Here is an 18,236-nt window from a genome sequence, read left to right as displayed (position 1 = left end):
CACACTCTTCTTATAACACGACACTTGGCATGCATGCAATCTGAAATGCTCACCGCTCATTGTCTGCCTCATCCCAGTATTTTACAAGTGTGCAATAATGATAACTTCCTCTTTCATGCTGCATTTTGTACACAGATTTCAAAGCATTTTTAAAAGAAAGGGAACTGTAATTATCTGTGTTAGAGATGGAGAAACAGAAGCGCAGAGAGCTAAAGCAATTTGCCCAAGGTGACAGGGCAAATTAGAGGCGGAGTCAGGTGTAAATCCAGCATCTGCTGCTTTTTGGTTCCTTGCAAGCCACAGCCTCGCTTGCACTCAACAATGTTTGGGGGAGCAACTGCAGAAGGAAATGGCTACGGGAATACTATTTGATGTGCCCTAACGCAGAACTGGTGGAAGTCTCAGTGAGGGGCCACTCTTGCCGTGGGGTCAGCAGAGAAGTAGTAATTGAGCTACAAGGAGCTTTTTAGGGCTCTGCTGGGGGCTCTTTGCTGAGATCCTGATAGGGGTTGTATAGAGACTGTTGTGGTTGCTGGATGGACTTAGCTTCTCTGCAGGCACTGCAGCAGCATTAGCCTTGTGTTCTCCAGTCTGTGTTTCTAAGAAACCAGGCCTACATGGTTCGCATCATTAGCAATCAGTGCTATTGTTCATGGAGGCAGAGGTCTCTATGGCAGAGATATGGGGTTGTTTTATCCCACAAGAAGCTGTGCCTTGGGAGATGCGGAGGCAGCCCATGCCACCTGCGTGCATATCAAAAGGCTTGCTGCTCTCCCACGGTGCAGGAGCACCCAACTTATACCGCTAGCTGTGGTTTATTTGGCATGTAAGACTGATTCTAAATTATTTCCTGCACATTCTCAAGCAGTTTCCCTTTAAAGTGCAGCAGCTGTGACATTTTGTAGGTTCTGTAATTTCAAATGAGGCGCTAAGAGACTACTCCTTTCAAGATTTTTTTTTAATGAAGGTGGGTACCTGTTGCAATGAATCAATTAAAGCTCTTCTGACACACAAGATGCGTGTTGCCAGACCTGCTGCACAGGTTTGTCAGGAGGGAGGATAACATGTGACAGCACACAGAAGCCAAGAGTGCTGGAGAAGATCAGAAGCTCGCATGAGCGAGCTGAGCTTTCCAAAATATTTTCTCAAAACACTATTCAGAAGACCCCTGAACTCTCTGGCAGGCAGCACCATGGTGGAGCAAGAGATCCTGCTGTCGTGTGCTTATCCTCAAGAAAAGTGTAAGTGACCAAATGTGATTTTGTATGAGAAATGAAAACAGGACACAGGAGAAAGGAAATGAAAGAAACAATCTAACTATTATAATTGAAAAGACAGAGTGAGTTGAGGGGAAATGCTAAAATGAGGAAATAAGGAAGCTATTAATTTTATATTGTAGGCATGCAATTGAAATATGATTAGTGCCTTTACAAGCAAAGGAAGGGATGCTTGTATGAAGAACTTTGATATAAAAGCGTCTTGAGGAAACTTCCTTTAATCTTGGCTTTCTGCTTGTATTTGTGAGGTACTACGGTGTGGTACTGCTGGTGTGGTGGAGAATGTGAACAATGTGTGTAACTCGGGTGGCAATCTGGGGGGGCTGCGAAAGCTTTTTCTGGAAAAACATAGTATGGTTAAAGACAATAATTTTTTTTGATAATACAAAATGTCCAGAACTTTATGCAAATGTCAGCTGAGATTTACAGTACGGTTCAAAGATTCCCAAATCAATCCCTCTATCCACAAACATCTTTGCTAAATATTATTTTCCTTACGAGAGAGAACATATTACAGGCTAGAAAGAATAACAAAAAACCTCCGTATATGTTGGGTTATAACAAGATCAGGAGTATCTTAAAAGTATCCTGAAAAACGCCGAGTTCAGCTCCCAAGAAGAGCGTGTCAGGCAGGAAGGGAGGCAGCTGGTTGTAGGAGCAAGGCACTGAGCCTGGCCTGGACTTGTCTGAACAAAATGCTCAGCAGAGGCAAGAAGGGAACTAGTATGTCCCGAAGCCACTCCAGTGTGCCGCCAGAGCAAAGTTCAGCACTAAGAAAACCTTCTCTCTTTGAACTCCAGATACTTTGCTTTTTGAATGGGCTGGCTTGTTTTGGCAACATAAAGAGGATGTTATTTAAAGCTTACTCCAGATGGGAGGATTGCCTTTGTTCTGGATGTATGCCTCTGTGCAGGGCTTGGTGTTGGCTAAGAGCAGGGAGGGCAGGGATGCCAGCAAAGATGCAGTTTACCTGTGGAGAGGTGACTTCTCCCACAATGCCCCAAGTGCAGAAGATGACAGAGAATTAAAAATCTTCCAGCTGAGCTGAGTTAGGAGCCAGCCCTCTTGTAGCCAGCCAGATTTAAGGGGAACCAGAGTTGTGGTTGTTGCACTATAGAAAAGCAAGTTCTTCCTTTGCTGCTGACTAGTTGCTGTGAGAGGTTTTCATAAACCTTTCCATATGCAGGATATCAGTAATTTATTTTTAGCTTTGCTGTAACCTAAACAACCTGAGTGAATGTTTTTCTCTTTCATTTCTTTTTTTCTCCTTTCTTTTCCTTTTTAAAAAGCAAATGAGCCATTCTGGGTTAAAATCCAGTTGTCATCTTTGAAAGACAGAGGGTGACTAGATTTCAAATTGCACAGTTTTGTGTATTATATACAGCTTCACACTGCATGTCATTGCTTTTGCGTATGTGTAAGAGAGAAAGGAGATTTCCCAGTCTAGCTTGGCTCCCAATAGTGCAGAAATGTGCCAGCTGCAACACATGCAGCTCTGTAGAGTCTGAAAAATACACGTGGAAAAATCAAAAGAAACAGAAAGAAAGTAAATTCATAAGAGGAAGGAAGCCAGGTGATACCGCAGGATGCACAAGCTGGGCTTTCTAATTACATCTTCTAGTGGCGTGAGTCAGGACTGGCTGCCCCCTGAAGTCACTTGAGTTGCTCCATGGGCTGAAGAAAGGGCCATGTAAAGAACGAGCCTCGGCATTTACAGCATTAAGCACTTGCCAGGAACAGGTAGTACATCTTCCTGACACATTAACCAAACACCACTGAGCACTGAATAGCTCAGTTCTAGTCATGAAGGGTCAAACTACCCCAGTAGGTGAAGCATTTGAGCTCAAAACTTTGTTCTTTCGTGGACTGGTCTGAAAGGTTGACACATTGCAGAGTTTAGCTTAAAGACAAAACCAAGCCTTTTAGGAAATCCTTTCTGCTGTAGCAAAATGGGCAAGGCACATCTCTGTGAGTCATTGGCTATGTATCTGTTGCTATGTGAATTTAACAAGACACTCAAAACTTCATACCTGAAGTGCCTAGTTGTCCATACAACATATTTCCGTATGCGTGTCCTGTTTACTGTCATTTATCTCTATAGACGTCTTTCAGGGGAAAAATAAGACATTTTATGGTGGGTTTTCTTGTCCTCCAGAACACACTGTGATGCTTACAACACTGAAGATTAGACCATAGGTAGTCAGATGTTTTCCATAGGTCTGTATAGGTTCATTGCTTTATTGCCAAGGTATTCACTCCACAGATGGACACTACATTTTCCTTGTGTTGTTTTGTTTTGGTTTTTGTTTTTTTAACTGATTACTTTGTCAGGCATCTCATCCAGCAGGCTAATCTCAAAACAGATATGACAAGATCAGGAAGATAGCCTGTGCCCTGCTGTTTCAGGACATTTTTAGATCTTACCAGCTCTTGCTACTGTTTTTTTTTCCTCCTGTATCAGAAATTATTAATTGTCAAAACAGTGTTGTGGGAGGTGCACATACCTCATGTAGGCACAGCCGTTTCGCTAGGCTCAGCACCACGATGGATCTCTTCAAAGTCATTCTTCTCACCCCTCTTGACGGAGATGGCTTCTAAGGAATATACCATGAATTAGTCATTGAAATGGCTATTATACCAGTTAGAAAGAAAAATGTATGTAATAAATGCAGCTTCTTCTAGAGCAGTGATAAACAAACTTCTCAAGTGCATCACATAGTCTTGATATTCCTAAACAGCTGCTTGCAAACATAAGTTTTAAAGAAAAATAATAGCTTTTTTTTTTTTTTTATTTCTCCCTCTGTGTATTTATTTTTATAAGCTTCATAGCTTTTCTCATATCTTGAAAATCCTTTGTTTGTCTGCTCTTTTTGGTAATATTCTTATATTGCCAGAGCCCAAATATCTATTTTTTTTCAAAACAGTAGGAAGGCATGTGAGAAAAGGGTGCTGGTCTGAGCCTTTTAAAAAGGAGGAAAAACAAAGTAACTTTGGACAGAACAAAATTAACCTGAAGACTCTTTCCAAATAAAACGCACTTTTCTGTTGTACTTCAATTATCTGTCCCAAAGTTAAAACTACTGAAGATTCTTTTTTTCAGGTTTTCCAAAAAACATTCACCATTAAGTTGAAACCAAACATGAAACTACGCTGGAATTTCAGTGAAAAGGGATTTGCGTTTGGGGCTTGTTTGGTTTTGATTGTTTTATCAGTCATGAAATGTCAAATGTACATTTTCAGGATGGTTTGCTTCATTATTATTACTATTCATTATTGCACTTCAGGTATGAAAAAGTAATCTAAAATTAATATATTTCATTCTTACTCTTCAGAGCAGCATTGTAGAGTTATGCATGCAGTGATGGAAGGAACTATTTGCTATTTTCAAATCTAAAATCTCTTGTTTGACTGTATCTGTATCCACTTTGACCACTTAAAAAGAACAATCACTCCCAATGCAGAAGTAATTCCCTGTTAACTACCCCATTGTTGTTGTTTTTTTTTTATCACTCCACAAATTTGCTGGTAAAGACTTTTTTTGTTTTGTTTGGAGACTGGATTGAAATATGAAGTCATATTGCAGCCTAGAGAACTGATACTGGGTGGACTACGAGAGAAACTGCACCAGTTTTCTTCTCATGGACCTCTTAAAGCTCTATCCCTGAATCAATGTTTTGCCACATAATACGCGCTCTGTACGTTCCTTGTACATGGCCATTTTATATCAAAATTCCCTGCAGTGTTAAATTAGCTGTCTTGGAGAAATCAAAATATACTGCCCCAACATGGTTACTGTTCTTGACCAGACCTGTCGTATTGTCAAAACAAAAGGTTTATTTAAGTAGAGCAGTTTTCCAGGGAACCATGGTGCCTGTCTGTCAGATATTTTGGCTCTCATTTTTGATAACTTGCCAAATTAACACATCGGTGTTCTTCAACCTGATCTATAACTATAGTCAGCTAATAAGAAACAAAGTTGATTTCATTCCTTACTTTTTGAAATCCTAGTATGTCCAAAGGAATAAAAAGTAAAGTGAAAACAAGGCTTAAATAATACACGTGCTCTTCATATGCTCCTCATCTGAAAGCCACGTGGAAAGATATTTCCATGTGAATTCCTCTCTGTTGACTTATCTCTGGAAGAAAGGCTTATGCAAGGCATGGGTGGAGCTCAGGTAGAAATGTAAGCAAGATTGAGCAGCTCAGAGGTGACCAAGAAAGTGTACTTGGGACAACTGTTTATATTCACTCTGCACAGTGCAGCTGCTAAAAACTTCTCTGAAAAACACATAGAACGGGTATAACCAGCACTGGCTACATGTTCTGCACACAAACGGTGTTAGCTGTCCCAGAAATGTGCCAGGCTCAGCTGGAAAAGGATCCAGAGCAAACACTTGAGATGGGCAAATTCTCTGAGGGCCTGGCAGCTGCATCAAGGATGCTCCAGAGCCCAGAGGATGCAGGGACTCTGCCCACGCAGAGACCTCATGTTTAGTGTTTTGCTGTTCCTGCTGCTGTGGTAACGTGGGTGGGAATGCAAGCAGGGAAGGCTACCAGCAGCTGGATGCATTCAGCAGCTCATGCAGGACAGGCTCTGAGGGACAGCTTTGCAAGAAAGGGAAATTCTGAGGAAGAAAACAGCAGAAAGAAGTTGAAAACAGGCCTGGAATATGTTTGCCATTCTGCTCAGTGCACGTTTGGTGTCTCAAAGGCACACACATGTATGTCCTGCTGAGCTCCTGGCTCTTGGGAGGCTTTCTGGCTCTTTGCAGTATTTCTCTTCATCACATATGTGAGGTTTCTACTGCACTGGAGATTTCTGAGGGACACGAGCTCTGTTGCAACGGCCCCATGGGGCTGTTGGTAGCAGCAGGGTCTGCTTATCTGCATTTCTCCTCAACAAAACACCTCCCTTCCTCAAGAAAAAATAAACAAACAAACAAAAAAAACCCATTACTTCCGCTATTGTATTTTAGGCCCATTTATGCTGTCATTTGCAATACCACCACAGCAAAGTTGTCACAGAGTACTGAGAGCAAAGCTTTGCATGGAGTTTCCTTCCAGAAAGATGGTCTAGCTTAGGACAGTCTGCAGGGGCGTCTATTCCTCTCCTCTCATATAAGAAGGATCTAAGTGTAAAATCCATAACAGATTTTTGAACCAGGCATTTGACCCAACGTTTAAGACTAAAATCCCAACAAAGCTGGTGGAGATTAAGTTCGAGGACTTATTTGCTATTTGTCTCTCCAGTTTACTGGGAGCCTCAAGCTGCACTTCTCTGCATGTCTTGAGTTGTCCCAGCCTCAGGTGGAGCTGAGTGAGCAAATCAGGCCTTAATTTGTGCATATCACCAACTGACGTACACCTGCTAGGGGGTCAGTCATCCCCACAGAGCCCCTCAGAGCACACCCAGCGTTTAGGGATCCATTGCTCATCATGCATGGTAGCTGTTGCCGTTTTTGATGAAACGCCAAGTATGTGTGGTTGTTGTCCTTTGGCCTAGCAGTAAAGAGTAGCTAGATTATTTCCTTACAGGACATAGGAGTTTCCATGAGCAGGTCCAAATCTATTCAGGTTCCTCAGAGTATGGCTGCCTGAGGAGAGAGGATGCTTTGACACCAGGCTGCCCTGTCCAGGACATGCCACCCAGCTGGTGGTAGCCATGTGTTGCCTCACGACTGGCCTGGGTTTCAGCTCCATTACCGGGACCTCTTTTCTTTATAGTTCAGATAAAGCAGCACTGGTTAAAATTCAGCAAATCAGGTTCAGATGGGCCAGAAACTTGGATGCCCTCATGCTAGGTGAGTGTCCTAAACATGAGCAAACACGACTCTGTTGCTTAATATACTTTCTCTTCATGGACTAATAAATCCCGAATTCAGTTGTGTACAGTTGCAGCTGGAGGATGAGAAGCATACCCCTCCAGCCCACTCCCCGTGACCTACTTTTGAGCTGCTAATTGCATAATCCATAGGGGATAGGGGGGGGGTGAAGTTCCCCTCTTTGAAAAAAAGATACTGAAAAAAAAGAAAAGTCCACAAGGATGTATTTTGGAAAGGGTCAGGTCCTGACTGAAGGTAAGTATCTCCACGTGGCTCCGCCAGGTGCATTTGCATGTTGGTCTCTATGCCAGCTACCTTTATTGGCCAGGCCCAAGCAGGTGCAGGCTGAGCTGCCCAGGTTGTTGTTGCCAGCACCTAATGCTCTCTGTGCACTTTATGGATGTGATGCTCAGGATTCAGACTCAGCTCAAAGGCTTGGGATCTTAAGTACTGGTTATTACAACAACTTACGCTGACTCACCTAAGCCCTTTATTGAATCTGGCCCCAGTGCATTTTTCAGGCTTATTTACAGAGCAGCAGGTATTATTACCAGCAGTAACTGGGTTAATAACAGGGCCTCTAAGAGAGAAAGCAATTTGTAACACCTGTGATGCTCTGACTGAAACGCGTTCATTATCTCTGTTTTCAGTTATGTAATAAGAAGAACAATAAAAAATGCCTTCTTTTCATAGAGATCTTGGCAGCGCCTGTTTGCCTGTATATGGCCACTGCATCCTGTTTGCTCAGTACTTGCACAGTTACATTTGCCCGCAATGTCCTCAACGGAATGCCCCTTGAGTGTTAGTAACTAGACATATATTAATAAGATAAATACAGCAAATGCCAAAATAATAATAACAAAAAAGGACATTTATCCTTGCTGTGGATAGTCAGTTGTTTTTGTATACTTGAATCCTGACAGATGTGGTTTGTTGGCAAGTGGGTGAGAAAAAAAAAGGAATATCTTAATTCGTGGTGGGAGGGGTGTCAGGGTTCTCTTCAGTTCAAGACAAAAAGGTCTATAAACTTTCAAAGTTGTTCTTAGCAGCTTCGTACACAACATATGGTCTTGTCCTTCCTGAGCTTTTGACCATTCCCAATGTGGGAGTCTGCCAAATGAAAATTAAACAAAAGTTACCCTTAAAAAAATATTTAGGAAGCCCTGTTTTAGAAGTGAGTGCACATGCTGGCTGTGACTCAGAACACACCCACACACTGGGTAGACAGATTAGCATCTAAACCACTAGGCAAGTTCCAATTCTCGCTCAGAAGGTCAAAAAAGCCTGGGAAATGGCCGCTGCTCCCTTTCTCCTCAGCACAATTATTTTTTTCCAGATTACAAAGTCGTTTTGGATGGCACAGCAGCAGTAGAGTCAACTGATTTATTATCACAAACAATTGTGTTCCAAGTTGGGAAGCGATTCTGTCATGTCTGGACAAAAGAATAGAGAGGGGGTAAAAACAAACCCACCAAACCTCAAACCTTTTCCTTTGGATTTGTTTGCTGTAACATTCATTTCTGCTCCACAAAAACCATGGAGATGTCTATAAGTCTTACTAGGGAGGCACATATGTGATGAAAGAGAGATGTAAGCCAAAACCCCCTTGATAATATGCTTGTTTCTCCTAGAACTGGAAACATCAAATTTGATGTCTTTTTTTTTTCTTCTTTTTTTTTTTTTCTGATCACGTTATCAGAACACAACAGCTGAAAAGAGCAAGGTTGCCATAAGCATTTCACTTGGTGTTCACACGCCGTGGCTGGCCTGTTTCCAAGCCACCTGTGAGTAAAGTCCCTGAGTTGGCATGAAGGTGGTGGATACCCACACACTCCGTCCTCCCTGAGAACGCGTAGGAATAGCGTTTGATTAGAGCAAAGAGCATTAGGAGCCTTGGCTGGGTCAGATATTCAGCTGTCTTGAAACCTGAGGTATCTCCTGTTAAGAAAAAATGTTATAAACCAGTATTTTCTGCATTGAATCATAGAATCGTAGAATCCTTAGAGTTGGAAGGGACCTTTAAAGGTCATCTAGTCCAACTCCCTTGGGACCTGGTGTATGTTCCATGGATTGTTAGAGAAAAGGCTTCAATATAGCCTTGGAAGTTTGTAGGTTGTCCTGAAACCCTAAGATAAGTCTTTTGTACAAGTTTCTAGAGGTGACAACATTATGTAAGTAAGAGAGAGGTAGAAATAAGGTCAGAATAATAATAATAATAAAAAAAAAACAATTTCAAGATATTCAGCCATGGTTATCAAATCAAAATCTGATTGTAAGAGGGAGCTGAGTTAGGCACTATGCATCATCAAGTGTTCTCAGCTAGCTCCAGGGTTTTTGTCTGTGCTTCACCCAGTACTTGCAGTACTTTCACTGTTGCAGTCCAGCATGCAAGGAGATAGATAACGTATGGTGTGCACGGAGACAGCAAAGTCTGAGTAGAATAAACATTTTTTTCATTTTTGTTTTTAATGGCACTGGATGTAAATTTCAGTAATATAGAAACAGCCCAGAGCTATGCTCAGTGCTGCAGACTTGCCATGGTAGAAGTACAGCAGATCTAAAAGATTAGTGGCTATTATTAATGCTGCAGCTGTGCAGGCAAAGCAGAACTGAGCTAAATATTTGTGGCTAATCCCCTGCAAAAGGATGGGTGGAAATACTAGCTCACCTCGCTGGCTCATGGTTTGAATTTCTCTTTGCCCAGTATGGCTTTTCATTGAGCTCTCCAATGAGCTCTGCTTCAGAGACAAATGGCCTTGTGATTCCCCTACACAGCTCACGGCCAGTGTTAAAGCCAGAAGTACCAGAGAGAATAGATCGTGAAGATAAGATGTCTTCTCTACTTTAATTCCTCCCACTGGTGCTGTGTCAGAAGCAGTCTGAGAACTCAGACTACAGCTCCCACTTCATCCACAGCTGCCTAGAACCAGTGCTCTGCAAAACCTGCTTTTCTTCTGCATTTGCAGTGCCATTTCAACAAGCTAGATCTTGTTTCCTCTTTCACAGTAACCATCACATATTCAACAGTGATAGTGCTCTTGCCAAAGCGTTTTTCTTATCAGGATCATGCTTTTGCAAGATGAAATGTCAAAGAATCTGTATGTTTAATCTTTTGAACTTTTCCCATTAATAAACAAAGAATACTCTCTGGCTTCAGAAATGTTTGTCATTAACCCTTTTCTTTCAACACTGAGCATAACTTAACAAACACTTCTGAAGTTTAGCAGAGTTATGTGGAACGCTATTCCTGTTTCAATTTTGCTATTCCATTAAAAAATAATAATAATAATTAAGACTATTTTTCATTTTCAATCCTTTTTATTTTAGCGATTAAACAGCTCTTGTCAGGGCCTTTCTTCCCATCCGAGTCTTTCAGAAAGGAACTTCCCTGTCTCCCTGCCAGCAGTAGTTCAGTCTCAGAAAAAGCTTAGCAAAATTGGGCAATTTTGTTATGCTCCATTACAGAGAAATTCCTCAGGGGAAAATAAATTAAAAGAAAAAGGACAAAAAAAACCCCCAACATTTCTGTAGAAGGTGCCATGGTGTGCCTGAGGATGGCCCTAGGCAGCTAAGGAAGATCACTGCCCTGGCATTCTTCATGACATTGTCTGTGGTCATGACACGCGATGGGCTGACACCGCCTGCCTTCCTGTTGTTTTGTAACAACCTGGGACCATAGGAAGCTCTTGGCCATTAAGGCTGCTTTAATAGCTGATAGTCATAGCTCCCATGACTGAAAAGCCTACAGAAACTGTGAAGACTGCTTCTGCTCAGCCAGTTCAGATTGTGTGCATGGCATTTATTTATATGTTGTGTGAGAACTCACTCAGATAAACTGTCTGTCTTCTTCCCACACCTCAGTATCATGGCATGTTTGCTTTGATTTCTTTCCCCCTTTCTTGTCAACTCACCTTTAGAAACCACAGTCATATTTCTCAATCAGTATTTGGTATTCATATATATGTGCTGACCCATGAGGAGGGAAGATGAGCAATTTTCTCTTGAAGCATCTTCTTGGATGACCCCAAGAATCAGTCAGTGGAGAAGCATTCCTAGGGAACAAAGTGAGCTGGTTAAGTCTGTTCCCATGGCCACTAAGAGTGCAAACCTTTTGAAGATCCATCAAGTTGTTATGCCACAGGCATATCAGGAAAAAGGGTGGGAGGAACTACAGGCTCCTGCTGGCAGAGTAGAAGGGACAAATGCACGCAGGTTCCATATTCAGATTAACTAAATATGAATGCATCTTGATTTGCAGTTGATTTGGTGGTCACTACCAGACAGCAATTTTAGGGTGAAACTTTGAGATGTGTGATGAAGATCAAAAAGACAGTGCTGTTCCCTCTCTCCCAGATGTTACCAATCTGGAGCGCACTTTTGTTAACACTGGAGCGTGCCATTTTACCTTACACGTATTTCACTCCACTAACCTGGAAGTGATGACACATTTAATGCCCTAGGTCTGCGCTGTGCTTTGAACAATAACTTTTATTGCTATTCTGCTATCATTGCTGGAATTTTTAATGAGGCCAGTGAAACTGCATTCATCAGATTAATTTCTCTGAAGTATTCTGTCAATTCTAGGAAATGAACAAAAAGTTATTATATAAAGGAAATACACTGTGTATCTGAAACTTGAAGCAGAGCATATTAGCAGTAATCAAGTTCATGCTTATTATCTTTACAGCCCCATAGGTATGCAGGGTGCTTTGTCGGCAAATACAATGACAAGCCTGTGCTTTTTTCTCTAGGCAATAATCCATCAGGTGACTCATTCTGTCAGCTTGATTTTATATGCTCAGATAATCTAATATTAAAAACAGAGAAGGATGCACCAGGCGGGTTACTGTGATGAGTAGGCAAATAGAATGCACTATGAGCTACCACTGAGAAGGTAGGGCTCTATTTTAATCTCTATACAGTTTGGCATTATTGTACAATGTATTTTCTAAAGGAAGCCACCATGCATTTTGCTAGATTAAATCCTGCATAACTGAGGGGGGAAATGGATCCGCAAGGCATTATTTGAATTAAGTACATCACTCTATCTGCCAAGAACACATCAGCACCGTAACAAAACCCTTGGAAATGCTCCTTGCCGCCCCCATAACCACAGTCCTTTCCTAAAACGGGGTGCAAGTGTTTACAAATTATGAGTGTCCGTTCCCAACAGAGTGGTGGGGAAGTGAAAGGAATCTGAAAACTGTCAGCAGGGTGCATCTGCTTGGCCAGTTCTGTGAGCTTGAAGAAAGACAGCTACCAAACTGAAGTCAATATACTAGCTGCTTCCTTCCAGAAAGATGCTCACACCATTTTCCACTGTTAAATGCTCTGCATGGAACATATCCACTGCGTTTTGTGTCAGACAAAATTAGTTAAACAGAAATCTGATTCATGAGGCTGGAATCTGGAGAGGAGAAGCTTCCTGGCAAAATCTGGTCTGATTAGCACCAACAGTTCTGCTGGGAAGTCACACACAGTAAATTACATACCACACGTTATAGAGGGGTATAGGTGCAGTGGATGTTACCATCACCCTCTGGGTATGGAAACAGGAGAGTGAAACAGTCCCAGCCTGGAAGCTGGAGTGACTGTCACATAAGGAGAATCTGAATTTATAAGCACATGGCAAATTCCCCCTTCTTCAATTTTTGTGCCACAATACTGTCCAGGAGGTGATGTAGCTGTTTTCCTGAGTTTGAGCCATAAGACCTACATGTTGCAGGTGGAAATATGATGTGCTGAGGAATTGCACTGTTGGCAAGTGAGTGTAAAATGTGGAGAGCTGCACAGATTTTTTGCAATTATAAGCTTAGTGAAAATAAGCTCATTTTAAAAATGAATGTCAGGAATTCAGCTGTGTACAGTGGTTTACAAATTGGAAACGGATTAGCAGCCTTTAAGAGAAAATCCACCATGTCTGCAAAATGCATGGAAAAAAAAAAAAAACAGAAAAATACAGCAAGAGCAAAAAGAAAGGGCAGGTGAGTGATGTTGCTTTCATTTCCTGGTAACTTGCCAAGTCAGAGTTGCTAGATATTAGGAAGGTGAAAGGTGTGAGTTACAATGATAAGAGTCATTAAGCCAAATTTCAACAAATACCTTCAAACTTTGTCTTGATTCTGATGTAACATAATCTCGTTTCAGGTCTGTGTTTATGTTTGAAGGTGGAAATTAACCTGCTAGGTAATTGCAGCCCAGCTTATCCTGCTGCTGCTGCATACCATGAGGGAGAAGTGTCACAGGGCAGCTGCTGCAGAGTGTTGTATGCCCTGCTTATGTCAATGTGCATATGCAATCTCTGTCACCCTCCTCTTTACCACTCCTAAAATGTATCACACTGAGCAGTATTGCCAGGCAGCAAACCCTCATCAGGACAACTAACAGTGAGGAATTTTGTTTGGGAGACAACATGGTTGGCTGGAACAAAACGCTACTCCAAGAACTACTTGCTTCTTCTATCCATTAGGTATTTCCCCCATGTGCAACCTGTATTTTTTAATCCCTCCTTTCAGTCTTTCTCAAATGTGATCCTTCCTGCCATGGGCTGCATGACCTCCCAGTGCTCATGATGGGAACCCAGCACCACCTGGTAGCTTGAAGCCAGGCTTGTAGCAGACAATAGCAGTGAATCACTATAACCTTCCAACAGTTTCTTCAAAGAATTACTTATTCTTCTACACACTTTTACAGCACATTATAGGAAAGGATGAGACAGGCCTACCTTCCTTCCTCTGAGCATTCCCTTGAAAATGTGCCTACCATCATTTCCACACAGATCTTGAGGGAACAGTTAGGTTAGATGTTAGGAAGAAATTCTTTATTCAGGGAGCGGTAAGGCACTGGTACACATGGCCCAAAGAAGCTGAGGATGATCCATTCCTGGAGGTGTTCTAGTCTACGTTTACTGGGGCCCTGGGCAGCCTGATGTAGTGGTCGGCAGCCCTCCCACGGCAGGGGGTTTGGAACTGGGTGGTCTTTAAGGTCCTTTCCAAGCAAAGACATTTTATGATTGTATGACCTCCATCACAGGCTGGGAGCAACCTACTAAGTGACGGGGAGGCTTCCTCTCTTCCAGTGCCTCACACTGTGTGCTTGAATCTTCTTAGTAAAACTCATAATCTTTCACTCCCTTTATATTTCTGGACGTAAGATTCAGCAACAACTTGGGATCTTTTTTTTTTTTTTTTTTTCCTGTGGTGAATTGTGGGAAGACAACATCCTTTTAGACCATTCCCAGCTGGAGGGGCAATTTCTCTCTACCTGGCTTCCCTATTGCTTCTCCAGAGCCTCATCCTTGTCTCAGTTTTGCTGTTTCTTGTTGTTTCTTTAAGGCTTTTGGTTTAGCCCAGAGATCATGGTGCAGACAGCTTGAATTCCCCGACAGTGCTAACAAGCTGTTCTGTAAGTGGTGGGACTGGAATGCAAACTGTGCTGCAGATTCTCCCACGTTCAATAGGATGCGTGTTTGGTTTCCTGCTCATAATGGTGTAGTATGAGTGACTCTTTTCCAGCTGTACTCACTAGCCTGTTTTCCTGAGACTGTATGAGCTGCAGAACTTTCTGACATATCTGATCAAAACTAGATTAAAAATCTACTGGGGGTGTGGAGAGAGAGGAGGAGGACAGGCAAGCAGAGAAGCACAATCAGAGCATGGAAATGCAATCCTTATTTCCTTAGGATAACCATCCAAAGTGTACCACAGCTAACTCTCTTCTCCTCCTCCACAGTATTCTAAAATAATATCTCAGTGGGTCTAAATAAAATGTCAAAAACTGAGTTTGTTGAAGGAAAACATTTCAACAAATCTAAAACAAAAATGATTTGGAACTTACTTGAGGAGAATCTCATAACATTGCTGCCTTCTGTTCTCCAGTGAAAAAAAAAAACCCTAAAAAAAAAAAATCTTCACAATCCTGCAGCGCTCTATGGGGAAAAAATACTACTTCATTATTTTTTTAAACTTCTAATCCTTACAAACAAGTACATGAGTGGCTTTTTGCTAGGAAGGTATGTCTCAAGTACGTCTGCTCACAAGATATGCATTTTCGATTATTGTAATGTCACACAAAGTACTTCTTCTCACTCAAAACATTTGAACAAAGGAAGGTCTGACAGATGTTTTTTCTCTTTTCACATAATCTCAAACTTCTTGACTAATTTTATATGTACTGGCCAATATTCAAAGAAAGCACTTAGATGAAAATCTGGGAAATATAAAATATTTAGCTTATATAAATAAGGAGATTAAGGTTGTTTTTTTTTTTCTTTTTTTTCTTTTCTTTTTTTTTTTTTTTTTTTTTTTTTGGATGTTGCTCTTTCTAACTAATAATGTGATTCTGCTGTTGGGAAGGGAAGGTTCTATAACTTCCCCAAATGCTGGATTCTACCAGTGTCTGGTTATACAGTCTCGTCTTGTCCCTTCCCTTCCCTTCCCTTCCCTTCCCTTCCCTTCCCTTCCCTTCCCTTCCCTTCCCTTCCCTTCCCCTCCCCTCCCCTCACCTCCCCTCCCCTCCCCTCTCCTCCCCTCTCCTCTCCTCTCCTCTCCTCTCCTCTCCTCTCCTCTCCTCTCCTCTCCTCTCCTCTCCTCTCCTCTCCTCTCCTCTCCTCTCCTCTCCTCTCCTCTCCTCTCCTCTCCTCTCCTCTCCTCATTTTTCATTCTTTCTCTTTCTCTCTTTCTGTCTCTCTCTTTCACTATTTATTTCTTTCTCTTCCTGTCTCTCATTCTTTCTTTCTCCTTTCTTCCTTTCTTTCTCTTTTCTTCCTTCCTTTGTCTCCTTTCATTCTCTCCTTCCTTCTTTCTTTCCTTCTTTCTTTCTCTCCTGTTTTTCTTTCTCTCCTTCTCTCCTTCTTTCTTTTTTTTTTTTTTTTGAGTTTTAACTAAAGCTGTTTAACATTACGATTTCCATGTTTATTGAAAATTCAGTAATTCTGAAAAAGGACAAATGTTTTACTCTAGAGGGAAAAAAATGTTTCAAAATGTTTCACAGTGGCAGAACAAAAACACTTTTGGAAACAGTCAAGACATTTTGTTTGTGAATAAAATGGAGCTTTGGAGCCTACTTCCCATGGTGTCCCTGTAAGATGCAGTGAGAGAAGGGACCCACTGGAAGATAAAACTCAGGAAACCACTGGCTGAGTCACCTGTCCTCTGATGCTTGAAGGCTCTGTATTTTGGAGTCAAAAACTAAAATGCAGTGAAGCTAGAAGTCCCAGGGCTATAAGCTCCTGTTCCTGTGGCAGGACACTGAGGGGTTTTTGATCGCACATGGCAAGGCTGTGCTGGAATCTGGCTGCAAAAGAATCCGCAAGTATTACGGGGCACTATGAGCTGTGTGAGCAGCATACTCTATCAGGTCTGTTGTCAGAACATCCTGTTTTGTTGGCAGTCTGGGGTGATTTTTTTTATTATTATTTATTTATTTATTTATTTATGCAGTTATACCTTGGAGAAACATTTTAGTTCTCAGAAATTGAATTTTCCAGTAAAAGCATTCTGCTGGAAAATCCACAGTCACCCTGACTTTCATTGCCTTTCTCAGACATGTTCATTCATTCAAGGTTGAGACTGAGGATTTTCAGGAGCCAACAGGGTATAAACATGGTGGACTTGGAGGAGGTAGAGGACTTTTTGCTTAGGCTTCTGGAGGCTACATCATAATGGGTGCTATCAATGTGTGCCGTGACTATGTCTTATATATTATACAGGTTTTGCCACATTTTTGTGAGCTGTTAGTAACGCTGACTTGCAGCATACGCCTTTGGAAGCAGTACAGTCAGGGCATACCTGCTTACAGTGGGAAACTGAAAAGCCTCAAATTTCCTCTTGGCTGGCTTCTTCCTCCTACACCCAGCCTCATCCATGGCATTTGAAAACAGAAGCTGATATCCAGTCATTTTCTATTGTTGGAAGAACACTCATAACAAAACCCACATCCCCTCTTGTAAATGCATTGGAAGGTTGTGGTGCAGCTACATTTTGAGATTATTTTTATATAGTTTGGAAAGGAATCATCTCCCATTTTCTTGCCTTCATCTGATGTTATTTTAGCAGCAGTAGCAGGAATGGGCACCTTAACCACTTTCTAATCAAATGACCCAGGCTTCCTCCTACTCAGGTGGAAGTCTGGTTGGATTTACCAGCTTGGATTTATACCCTATGGACATGAGTTCAGAGGCACTTCATCTGCTCTCACAGCTTTAGTTGCTGTGTTGATGTGGCAGCTATCTGTTACTTTTGTACGGCTGCACAAAGATGGAATAGCTCAGTGGTGCTCTGACACTCCACAACAATTAAGGTAATTTTGTCTAAGGTATGTTTCATGTCACAGCCTTAATTTTGCACACAGGAAAGATAATTTTCAAGGGAAATGCCAGTAGCCCAACATACGATTTCTGTTTTGCTGGCATAACTAAGAAGAAAAAATCAGGCTATTTCAGATACTTGCATTCTAGCAATTACTTTGTATCTATTTTTGTACTAAAGTTATGCTAATTTTTAACCTCATTAATTAATGGGTACCATGAGTGTTGCATCTTTAAAAGTCGAGTTTTCTAATAATCCCTTTGGAGATGGCTCTTAAACCACCAGGTATTTAAAGCCACCTTCCTGTCTGAGATGGGTTCACTTTTGGGAACAATCCCTGCGTAATTAAAAACTATTTTTGGATTTTTTATTTATTCATAATTTTCTAATATGTCTGAAACTCATTAGAATGCTAGACTTCATTTATTAGAATATCCTTGAGCAGGAGCAATAGCAGTAAGGTTCACTTCATAAAAGACAAATGTAATCTGTACAGTAATTGACCTACTGTTCACAGCAAAGAACTTCACTAGCCAACATTAATTTGAGGCAGAAAGTTGCAGAAGTAAAAACAAGCAAACAAACAAAAAACTGAGACTGAAGGTTACTTTCTTTTGTCCTCCATTCCCTGGTGGCTTGGCCATTGCGAGGTTGTCTTTCCAGATATCACCTACAATAGAGCAATGCAGTTTAGCACGAGCTTTGATAAACTTTCATGGATTATGTTATCTGTACAACTAATCCCAGCAGTGGTTTTGCTTTTGGGAAGACTTGTGATATTGCAGCTGTGCCTCAGAAAGTGTTGGATTCATTGTCTAACTAAATATATT

The 18,236-nt window shown here is 41.5% G+C and overlaps 1 protein-coding gene across 2 annotated transcripts in view; it reads left to right on the top strand.

The window, feature by feature from the left end:
- Nucleotides 1-1,076: 1,076 nt before the first annotated feature.
- The window catches only part of PTPN3 (protein tyrosine phosphatase, non-receptor type 3), a 159,257-nt gene continuing 142,097 nt past the window's right edge, over nucleotides 1,077-18,236 (top strand). For both annotated transcript variants that reach the window (XM_419047.8, XM_015282340.4), the window contains exon 1: nucleotides 1,077-1,241. In XM_419047.8, coding sequence (XP_419047.4) covers nucleotides 1,115-1,241 — 127 coding nt within the window. In that variant the 5' untranslated portion in view covers nucleotides 1,077-1,114. The remainder of the gene's footprint in view (nucleotides 1,242-18,236) is intronic.

This window comes from Gallus gallus, chromosome 2 (genome assembly GCF_016699485.2).
Source record: "Gallus gallus isolate bGalGal1 chromosome 2, bGalGal1.mat.broiler.GRCg7b, whole genome shotgun sequence".
In the NCBI taxonomy this organism is placed as follows: Eukaryota; Metazoa; Chordata; class Aves; order Galliformes; family Phasianidae; genus Gallus; species Gallus gallus.
The sequence above is the reverse complement of the archived record's forward strand: the minus strand, read 5'-3'. Positions and strand labels throughout refer to the sequence as shown.